At 39.6% G+C, this 12,082-nt stretch overlaps 1 protein-coding gene across 1 annotated transcript in view; it reads right to left on the reverse strand.

The window, feature by feature from the left end:
- Positions 1 to 12,082, reverse strand: part of LOC146595429 (uncharacterized) — a 440,719-nt gene that overhangs the window by 427,811 nt on the left and 826 nt on the right. Inside the window, exon 2 of the mRNA XM_085305746.1 lies at positions 11,787 to 12,060. Coding sequence (XP_085161872.1) covers positions 11,787 to 12,060 — 274 coding nt within the window. The remainder of the gene's footprint in view (positions 1 to 11,786; positions 12,061 to 12,082) is intronic.

Consider the following 12,082-nt stretch of genomic DNA (forward strand, 5'->3'; position numbering starts at 1 on the left):
GTTATTTTTCTCATATGAAACTGAACTAAGTTTCACAGAAGAACATTAACTAACTCACACAAAGGTCAACAAAGTGCATACAGCAACTATCTAAAGCTTGCTTCTAAGAAAACTGACTTTTAAATCTGTTACGCCTATACACAATCTTAATATAACATACAGATGACCTTACTAAGCTTCTCTACCTTCTATAAATTTAAATTAATTGTATCATTTTATTTAAGCTCCCAACTTGCTGTGGTGTATTAGCATACTAAAATTAACTCTGCAGGCTGTAATCACTTTACCTTAATAAAGTAACTCACCAAGACAAATTTGATAAAATTATAGTACCCCCTTGTGGTGTTACCTTCATACCCCAATAGAACTTTTCTTAATATTATATTCTAAAAAATCTTCTTCTATCAAGCTCAGTGGATAACTAATTAACCTTTTCCAGAATTCAGTAAGAGCCAAAGGAAATTAAAAGGACTATCACCAGAGTTTGAGAATGGATGAGCTAGAATGACATTTTTCCATAAAGTGAGAAAGCAATATTTAGTAGAACCTACACATATTTTTACATCAACAACAATACTGTATCCCATGCGAATCCCACCCCCGTGAACAGAAGTTATCAGTAAATCAGAGTATTTTTAATACACGAGGAATGCAGTGTATAAGCAGCAAGGGTCATCATTACTGCCAAAATACCCTGCCATTTATTTGTTCTCTCTGCTGACTATCCCCCCTAGGTTGCACTTTCCTTCAGTAGGCACTGGTCCTTCCTCATTCACACGTATGCTGCACCTTCCGCAGCAGCCCCCCAGCTAGCACTTGCAGCCATTGCACCCATCTATGCTATAAGTAGGATAATGGTAATTCTGCCAGTTTGGGCATATTTCAATAAAACCTTCAATGAGATTGACTCAGTCATTCAGTGACCTCTATCCAGGGATGCAAACTTTCCAGAAATTACGATGGCTTGGAAAGAAAAGGGCTGAGCAAGTGGAAAGGGAGAAGGAGGATTCTCCTCTTCCCCCCCCCCATCCCACACTCAAGCACCGTATTAGGTTGGTTTCCCTACCGATTAGGTTGGATGTGTGCAATCAAAATTGGAACGAGGGGGAGAAAAAGCACTGATGAGAGAATAAAAGAATAAAAGAAGAAGCAGCACTGAAGAGAGGAAGTGGATGCCAGACACCAGGCTAAACATGGAACAAAGGGGAAGATGGTATTATACTTGCTCTGTGCATCACAAAGCCTCTCTGCAGCATTTAGGGGCTCAGAGAGGGTATTTCAACACAAGCTTAGTGCCACAGGTTGTAGCCATAAGAGAAATTCATTTTTCTAGAGAAAGTACAGAAAATGAATGCAACATTCCTATCCTAGATGTTTCATTACACAATAATTAACACAGTACAACACTGAGAAGAGTAAATTTGGTCTACAGAATGCAGATCTATGGCATACAGGATTTATAACTGCCTAATATTAAAATCTTGAAATAAAGGAAATGCATATTAAATTCCAGCTAGTTACAGAAAAAAAACTGAAAAACTTTAAAACACGTTTGAAATACAGTACTGATGGTCTTTTTAAACACTATTCTAAAATATATATATCTATATGAATGTTCACTCTCAAAAAAACTGCCAGAGGTGTCTTCTAATTTTTTCCATTATTCTTCCATACAAGGCTTACAGAAAAATTGGGGGGTGGGCAGGGGAATAACTTTTGACTTCTAAAAGATAGAGGTTTCTTCCTTACCTGTAATTCATGACTAATGGAGTACTAAGACCCGTAGAATTGGTAAAATGTCCTATCAAAAACCACTAGTACATGTAAAATAGGGAGTAACCAGGTCCCTGGCAAATCTAATGAAATAAACCTTTTCTGCCTCTGCCAGTCCCAGCACCTTCTGCAATGACAGTTGCTCCCACAAAAGGAAATCATTTAAAGTAAATTTGCTTTTCCTCACTCCAATAAAATAACTTCGTCACTTTAAACACGAATAAACTATATGAATACTACCAAAATTTCTAAAATATGTCCAATATATGAATTTCAAAACACAGTATCAATACAACTAATTTTTCATTTTCTAAATGAAACAGCTGTCACAGAACAAAAAAAAAGATTTTGTCTAAACTATCCTGGGGAAAAAAACAAAACAAAACAAAACAAGAGATACACATTGGTTACATTAAACTGCCCTTTTAAAGCCCCTTCAAGGCTAATTTACTTCATCATTTATACCACCTTGCCTTTGGTGTCACAAGAATTCAGAGGCAACCAGAAGGTTTAGGTTCCTTTCACCCGTAATAATCTGCATTCAAACAGTTGGAGGATGATTGAACCAATTTGTTCACTATACTCAGTGCAGATCACTGCTCAAGAAACGACTTTTGCAGGTGAGCTAAGACAGGTCTTCAAATCAACTTCTCTGCAAATCCAGTCTTGGGACAGACAAGGTCCTTGGATGCTGAATACACCAGCAGGGCACTGAAGAGGGCACCAAGAGGCTCACAGAGCCATAGGGACAGTTTGAATATCACAGAGCTTCTTTAAAATCTTCCTTGTAGGAGATTATTCTACTGAGATCAACTGCTCGAGTGCCTTGGCAGACAGGCCTCAGACAGCATTTGAAGGATACTCTGAAAAAGAGTAAGGAGGAAATTCTTTGGAGAGGATTCTACAATATTTAAGACCAAAAGCTCTTGACACACAAGCACTTAAAAAAAAAAAAAAAAAAAAAAAAAAAGTATTCAGGCCAAAAGGTCTTCCCAGTGACGGCCATTTTATAAAGTATCCTTTCATTGCCCTAGCAGCCTAGGCCTAGTGCCTTGTATTATGTAGCTTGAGGGGGCTCTAAGCAGGATCAGGAGCTAAAGCTTGATCTATGCAACAACTTGTGCAATATCCACAGGGCTAGGGATTACTGAGGTCTTGGGAAAGATTTTCTTCAAGAACTGGCAATAAGCACTTGGCTTTTTGTCCATAACTGTGTCCATGAGGGCAATGAAATGATTTACTCTTGACAACATTGGTAATTCTGCACTCTTGCAGCAAACAGTTTGCAACACTTGAATGACCTTTGTCCCATCTCCTAATCCGGTGTCCCAAGGAAAAGTCTCAGCTCCCAAACTATTCACACAAGCTGCAGCATCTCTTTATACAGCCCAGTAGCCTTGAGCTGTTTCTCTGTTATTACAGGCCAATTGCATTAGCTGTCTCCCGCAGTAGACAGAAGCAGCGGGACAGGCTTAGTACCCCGGAGATCAGACAACTGGGAAGAAAGAAGGGAGAACTCATGAGTGCCAAGAGCCTGCACAAACAGCATTTCACAGTTAGCGGACTTGCTGGGAGAGTCTTTTTGAAAAACCCAGAACAGCCTAGACATGGCCTTTCATTCCTGAATACTATTTTAATCTGCTAAGTGCAACAGATCTTCTATTACCATAAAAGCAAGCAAAATTAACCTACGACAAATGAAGCTTTATACAGACAAAACTGCAGACCTTCCTGATGTCTGACTGCAAGTTAAAGACAGAAAAAAGAGAAAGTCTTAAAGAAATATAAAGAGATTTTATTCAGACAAGAGAAGGCTTTCTGCTTAACGTACACAAACTATTAGAGAATGTTTTAACCAAGTTATATGGACCTGCATACACAGTACACGTTAGTATTTCTCCTTACAGAAGCAATGGTGACAGTGTCCTGGTTTGAGAATGGACTGGTCTAATTCTGCTTCAGCACTCAGTTCTGCTTTCCATTTTCCTACCAACATTCTAAAATTCCATGGAAAGACATTATTGTTCAACAGCAGCGAGTGTTATTCTCACAGCAGTGCACACTAATAATAATTCAGTGCGGTGTCATGGAAGGCTGTGAGCTCTTCGTTGAATTTATTTGAAAAATAAAGTTTGGKTTTTTTTTCCCTCAGAAATCTTTACTTAAGTCAGCATGTAACTCTTGTAAAAGATAACTACCAATAAGTCACAACTACTGAAGGAACAGCCTCTTTATTTTATTTTTCATTCGTTGCTCACCATGACAACGTAATATATGAGCCCTGAGAGACTAGAAGTGCATAACTATTTAAAATTTTGTATTTGATCTTTCATTGTATGCTTCCAAACATTCATGATCTATTTTTTTCAACCCTCTTCAGTGTCTCCAAATACTCCAGTTTTCAACTGCAATATACAATAATCAGAAATACATCTTAGCTGTGATTCTGGATAACAGTTTACACAACCAGTCTTACAGTATTTTTGTAATCCATTAATAATTACTTGCTCCTGTAAAAGAAAAGAAACAAGCCAACACACTTTCAACATCTGCTTTTTCAATTTTTGTTTTGAGTTCTGTTGGATGTCTCTGTATTCCTTCATACATGACTAATAGGAGTGATACAAGACTAATAGGAAACATAACTGCAACTTCACTTACGGTTGGTTTCAGTTAACAGATGGTCTTTAAACTATCCAACATAAAAGCACACGTTTTAGAAAAACTGACCTCAAAACTGCTTCATAAAATAAAGTATTTCAAATTTTTTTCAAAGCTTTAGGATCTTTCAAGAGACTACAGAATAAGAGGTCCCRGGGTTTGGGGTGGTTTTTTTTGTTTGTTTGTTTGTTTTTTAAAAAGACTTTATAATTCCCAACTTTAAATATCAGAGACTAAAGGTTTTACAATACGATAAGTATCAGAAGTAACATATACAGCTTTATGAAAAGGTGGGCCTCCCGGACTAAATCATTTTTGCTTTGTTTCAAATGCCAACATAAAATTACAGGGAAGAGATCTGAAAAATCACTTTGCTACAGAAGATGGCCATGAGAGGTCAACCAAAGATTTAGTTTTCCATAAGCTGGTAAAGCAGTTACAGTGGGGTCTTCTGGCTGTCGTAACAGCTGCTTCCTTCTGAATAAGTAACTATTATAAGTCAGCCAACAAGAAACAGCATCTTTAGTTTCTTAGTGATACGCTTTCAGGGGCATACAAATTAGAGTGATTATAGTAAACTTCTACCTCCAAAATATTTAATGTAGAATACAGTGAAGAATCATTTGTCCCCTATRCATCTTATACTTAGGGCTGATAAATAGGTTTGGTAAGACTTGTAAACATTGTTATGCATTTTGTATTCTGACAATACCGCTCCACATTTGCCCTGTTCTAGCACTGCTATCTCTGACTCTGCTACTGACCACAGTCAAAGAAAGCGTACTAGGCCGGATACACTGATGGTCTTTCATTTTGTTCATGTAATAACACATTTAAAAGCTGTGTGATAACTGTGCTATAAGTGCAATCTGCTTACAGCATTACTTTTCTTAAAACTATCTACAAAAGAAACCAGAAATAAAACCAAATGAGCAGCTATTGTCCAAAGCATCTGCCAAGCCCATCCATCATATATTTTGTATAATTTCAGGACAAATAGGCACTACTGTAGGAAATACATAGCACTGTAGTTATAYGGGCACCCTAGCATGGTACTGATTTAAGTATGGACAAGGTTTAATGCCTCTGTCCTTTTTCAGATTCACTCTTGCATACATTAGGACCAAAGCCCAATTGAAGTCAAAAGCAATTTCACATTAAACTTTACATTAGGTACAAAAGATTATTATGCTCAAAATCATAAGGTATTTTTTGGAAGTCTGTTCTCCTACTTGTGTAATAACATTGACCAGCTGAGCATAACTGGATTTCATTGATGGCTAGTGACCACAGATGCATCTCTCTTCCAGGAAGAGTCTGTAGGTGGCAGCATTTTTATATAGCAGTGTCTGTTTTGGGTTTTTTTTTTGTTTGTTTGTTTGTTTGTTTGGGGTTTTTTAATATTCACATTTGGGTAACGTTCATTTTTTGCCAGATTCTGAGCCCCTTGCTCACATACACAGATATTTACTTTTGCAAGCAGTTCCTACAACACAACTATGTCTGTTAATTAAGTGCCCACAAAAGCCATTGCTATTTCAGTCTACAAAAGAAGATAAATTTTTCTATCCACCAAAATAAAAGAACATTCAAAATCATTCAAATACAAGCTTAAAAACACATTAAGAGCTGAAGTTTGCAAAATACCACTATGCCTTAGCAGCATGGCTCTATTTTAAATAGAGTATTTTTATTACATCTTAACTASAATTCCTTCAGTTTTGCAAACAGGTATATGATCACCTTTTAATCCACTTAAAAAAAATAAAAGTAAGAATTAGCACTGGAAAAAAAGTTAGCAACTAAACCAAAGTTGAAAGAAAGTTTGTCTTTAAGACGATCTGTTTTTCCAGATGCATCATCAGCATCTGCATGTTAGCAATTTTTCATTATTTAGAAATGGAGTATTACAGGAACACAGCCAAAGTACAAGCCAAGGAGTCCAACACACACATTTTTAAAAAATAGGGAATGTGTCTTGGTTATAGAACAAAAGAACTCATTTTATCACTTGGCTGTACCGCTTGAGAAAATGGCTCCTGGTGTGCTGAACTCCATGATAAATGTGCCCCCTCTAGATCTTTATTGCCCTTGTAAATCAAAGGGCTGACAGCAGTTAATAAGAAAGCTTTTGAGTGGTTTTGAAGTTTTGCTTTGTACAAATAAAATCTCACATTAAAGAATTTGCTAGTCCTCAAGGTGTGGAAAAATGAGTATGACTGGAACCTGTTGGTTTTCTTTTTTTTTTTTTTTNAAAAAAAAAAAACTTTTTATAGCAAAAGCACCAGATTAAAATACGTAAATCATACTGGATTGAAATATAAAAATTAATAACTAAGTCACTGACTCTAAATTTAAAAAGTTAGTATCTTTTTGTCATTCAGATGCCTTATGGTTTTGGCCAGAATACCAGAATCAGAAGCAGACAATAAAAAAAAGGCAGGATTTTTCCACAATTTTATATTCGACATTGACCACGCTTCTATGATGAATTTTTAATCAAAAAAATGCTGATTCCATATTCAGAAATTATCAGTCAAAATTCCACTATGATGCTATCATATGAAGGATAAGATTATTTGCGTTACCAGCCTACATGTCCAGACAAAAGTTTAAAGTCTGATGACGGAAACTACTGCAACATTCACAGATGGTGAAGTCCTGGTAAGGAGTGTAAGCCTTACTCGAATGTGTACCTTTTGGTACAGTGACGGCACACTACAGGGAAACAAAGAAACAAATGACTGTAACATAAATATTTAAAGATCAGACTGTAAAGAAAAAACAGATCAATTTATAATTACTGATAAATTAAACTACTTTTTAAGATGACATTCTAGAACAGACAGTTGGAGAATACTATTATTACCCAATTCTGCAAATCTTTAGAAGCAAACTGATACATACTTTGAGGTTTAGATTTTTATACATAGTACTAAGCGCACTCTTGAGGGCATTATGCCTTCAGTATATGGCATTAGCATTTCACTGAATTACAGTTCAACTAAAACTAATTACAACTAACGCTGTGGCAGCTTTCTGCTTTCCTTTCATGGTTTGTATTATTCCTGTTCAATTCCAAGCAGTATCATTCCTCCTAAAACCGTATACAGCACAACCTAGTCAAGAAAATCTAATACGAAACTGCAGCTATTTAGATAAAGCTAAACTTATAAATAAGAAAATAAATACATTTCCTGTTCAAATTGGTAGCACAAAGGTATTAGGTGACAAACTATCAACAGTTCAACAGAAAGCCTAGCTTCTCTTGAGAGGATTTTAAATACATTTTAGGAGGTATTTCAATGAAAGTAAGTATTAGTGAACATTGTCTCTAATCTATTTTCTCTATCCAGGAAAAATAAAGTAGGGATTTTCTTTAAAAACAAAAACAAATGTTAAAAGAGTATATTAATTTGTGTCATTTAGGATCCAAAACATCAGGCATCCATACTTCATAGCCGCATGGATCTTTTGTAGCCACAGTCCCAAGAATGTCACATATCAGTAGCAGGCACTAGAAAGTTAMATAAAAAAGGCAAATCAGACTAAGTGTTACTGCCTTTTTCATGATTTACCCTCCTTGCTACACCTCCCTGCCTGCCCTGCCTACAGCCCATCATCACCTCACTTACACAATCTTTACTTCCCACACACTATCCTTTCAGTAGGTGGAAAACCTCTGTATCTGGGAGACTGGTGATAGGGACAATCAAACCCTCTTCCAAAAGCACGGCTAGTGATCGACCAGCCACAGCTCCTTCTCACACAAGATGAAGGAATAGACATCAAGAGCTGTACATAAAGCAGGCAGTAGGTTAGGAGGGGGTAGCATAATGCAGTCATCCAAGCCTCTATGAACCTTTAAGTTGGTTTTGTAGGATGCTGGTATTTTCATTTAAAACACTAGTATGTTTCTAACTCTTACGGTGGGAAAGAACCCCTAGAAAGAGACAGTGAATGTATCCAGGGAATCTGTGCTTTATTTAGTCTGTAGATAATCCCACTCTTAGGTGATTTTTAACAATAAGGTTATCTGCATTTTTTTTTCTGTTAACCTATTTAGAAATTTATTTTTCCCCTCCTCTAGTACTGACAGACGGAAAGAAGGCAAGATACCAGATGTCCCTCAGCCAAGTYACCGTAATTTCTGTAGGCAAGTATTAGTTAAATTAGAAAACAGTTGACAAGCAGAAGTTCCAAAGACTTCTGCTTGATGGAAGCTCAGAAAATGTGTCAACCATCTAATAAGGATTTAAACCTTACATGACACTGGACAGTTTACAGAAATAAAAAGCAAACTTCTTAAGTATCTACATTCTTCATAATTTGAAGAAAAATACTAATGCCCAACTGAACTACCACATTCCTGAAGTATGAGTCTGATCCCTGGCTTGAGAGAAGAGCACAGAACACAATACAGCAGATGTAGGAACTACCCAGAATCAGGGTACCAAGTTTTCTTCCTGCTAATGACACAACAGTTGACAGTGGCAGAGCTTGGTTTAGAAAAGCCTACAAAGATGTCCTTCTGTGTTATCCATACCAAAGAAACAAGAGCTGACACTGCCTAACAAATCAAAGGGTGCGAATATAGAGGAAAAAAAGGGGGAATTCAGGAAAAAAAAATCAACAGGCTGCACCATTCAAGACAGTGTTTGATTTTCTGCTAATAAACTATTTTGAAGACTTTATTTTTAATGGATAGTCATATCCTATTCATTTATGTCATTTTTGTTATCTAGCTCAAATATAGCAGATGTCCACCTTCATACAGAGAGCATAACGTTTCTTTGTGATTGATTTCCCCCTTGAGGTTAAGGTCATTACTAGAGGAAGACTAGAGATTGGTTTTATATTTAAACTCATGAATTTGAATTTTAAACTATTTCATGCCAACTTATTCTTCTCATTTTTCAAGCCAGAAACTTGCTTTTATTAAACCTCTGAAAACAGTTAGCTGTAACTTCTACATTGGATGTGGGAGAGGGGTTTTTTGGTGGGGGAAGGGAGGGAAAGAAAAAATAAACAATTAATGACAGAATCACTTGATTTTTCCATTTAAAGAACAAAATGAAGCTCCCCACTTTAGGTCAATCGGCAGGTGCTCTCTTACTGCAGAACCTGTCTAAACTTTGAATCTCAGCTCAGCAATCATGAGTCAAATCATATATAGGTATTGATGTTTGCCACTCTACAGTTAAATTACATCAAGCAGCAATGCAATCAACTCATTAGCTGGTTTTTATTGTGCACAAACATTCATTACTTACTTTTCAATTCTTTGATTAAGCAACATATTGCCTGTATTCCCAGTCTACATCTACCAACTGATTAGCTCAATAATACTGATAATCTTCTCAAGTCAAAAGAGCTGGGAAGGAAAGTAACTGAAATCTCTATGAGCAGACTCAATTTACTCCTTTTGTGTATAACATCAATATACTACGCTACTAGCAATACAATCTGCCAAATGAAATTTCAAATGTGCTAAGTTAGAGAGTAATTTTAACAAAAAATCACAGCAGGTCATTAAAATGTCCCTTAATTGTCTCTAGATCGTACTCCGTTATCATTCAACAACCTTCCTGGCATGCGGAGATTTTAAATCTCTCCTGACTGATATAAAAACCAAGAAGAGAATTGAAGTGTGATTGTCACATACAGAGTCTGAATGCCAAAGGTCAAAATAGCTTACTGGTACGCTGGCCCACTGCTCCAAATTTTATATCTTTTCTGTCCCTTGGTTATTGCCTGACATGATTTAACAACTGTAATTCCTTATTTAACGATGTCAAAGGTTTTTAGGAAATTGACTGTATTTCACCAACGATATATTTCTTCTTGATTACAGAGTGGTTAAAATGATTTTAAACCAAGACAGCAAAATAAAGCAGTAATAAAATCAATAAAAGGTGCTTAAAACATTCCTTCTATTAGGTAATGGCATTTAAAATATCCGTAGCTTGTAACTGCACTTAGGATATGCCCAAAAATCAATGAGCTAAATTACTTATTGAACTAGTTAATTTGAACATTGAGTTTTATATGTATATTGATAAAACAAGCTACAAAATACTAGCTCTGCTTGAATTTCATGGTCAGATGTCTCCCTCTGCTGGTAAAAAAAACCACTATACTACTTCTACCAGAAAAAAAAAATAAAAATAAAATAAATAAATAACAGATGTAACCTCTAAAAATTCCACAAGATGTCGCCAATTCTTGTAAAGTCTGTAAGTTGCAGCAGATTTCAGCAGAAGCAGCAATACAAACCTTTAGATGTCACCCAGAATATTGTCATTTGGTCAGAGCTAAGAAATATATAAAAACACAGAGTATTATACAGGAAAAGTGAAGAAAATAAGAAGACCTCATAATGCTTTAGAATGGCGAGAATAACCACAAAACCTGCTAGTATTTTTCCCCTCAGCATCACCTCCATAGTAGATTCAGGAGTAAATCCCTTAGGTCCCCCTCCCCTTTTTTTTCTGCTAAAGTACAAAAGACAAATTATGTGTGTGCTAATTTGTACTCCAGAGGTAGGAAAGGCTCAGTACAAAGACTCGCTAAGCATTAGACTTAGTTCAACCTCTGAGATTTTTCAGTTTCTCCGTCCCCCCCAGGACAGTTCGCCACCCACCACGCTGACGGCGGTTGTTGCCTGTAAGAACGGATCAACCTAATCTGATGCCCGCTGAAGAGAGCTAACGCCCCGAGCGGTGGCAGCGGTATCTCCCCACKCAAGATGCTTGCAGCTATGGTACTGAGCATCCTGACGTTACTCAGGGAGCCAAGTAAGGTAACCGAGCGTTCAGGTGAGGCTGCGACAACTCCCAGAGCTCCGGAGGCGGCAGGAAGCTTCCATCAACTCCCTCGGCTCCCCCCCGGTGCGGGGGCAGCACCCCGCTCCCTACGCCGCGCTCTCACCCCTCAAATGTCGGGGCGGCGAGGGGAAGCTCCTGACAACCGGGGCTGCCTCGCTCCCCCCCCGGCGAGCCCGGGCTGGCGGGCGGCGCCGGGCCGGGTTCGACCACGGCCGCCCAGGCCCTGCGCTCGCAGCCCCGCCCGCCCCGGCGCGCCGCTGCGGGGCCGCAGGACGAGGGGCCCTCGCCAGGCTGCGAGGGGCTGTGGCGGGGCCCGGGGCGGGGGCAGGCGGCGCCGCCTCGGTGCTTCGTGAGGGACGAGGCCGGGCCCTGTGAGGGCGGGGGGAGGGGGGCGAGCGCCTTCCCCCGCCCTCAGCACCCCGCTGGCGGGAACCGCCGCGGCTCAGCGGGGCCCGGCTGTAAGGAGGGCGGCGGCAGCACCCCCGGGGCCCCGGGAAAGGGCCTCCCCGCCTCTCTGCGCCTCACCTCCGGGCGCCGCGACCTCACTTCCCCAAGATGGTGCCGCGCCGCCGACAGCGGGGATGCCCCTTCCCAAGATGGCGGCGGCGCCCCCGTCCGCCTCCGACCTCGCCAAGATGGTGCCCGCCGCTCCTCCCGCTTCCGCCCGTGACCTCGCCAAGATGGCGCCCGGCCGCCGCTCCTCCCGCTTCCGCCCGTGACCTCGCCAAGATGGCGTGCGTGGGCCCCGCCCCCGAGCGGGGCAGGCTGGGAGCGCGGCGGCGGCGGCGGGGGCCTGGTGCTGCGGGGAGCGGGCCGAGCCG

This window comes from Rhea americana, unplaced genomic scaffold, assembly GCF_003343005.1.
Source record: "Rhea americana isolate MKP2758 unplaced genomic scaffold, rheAme1 scaffold_226, whole genome shotgun sequence".
NCBI lineage: Eukaryota > Metazoa > Chordata > Aves > Rheiformes > Rheidae > Rhea > Rhea americana.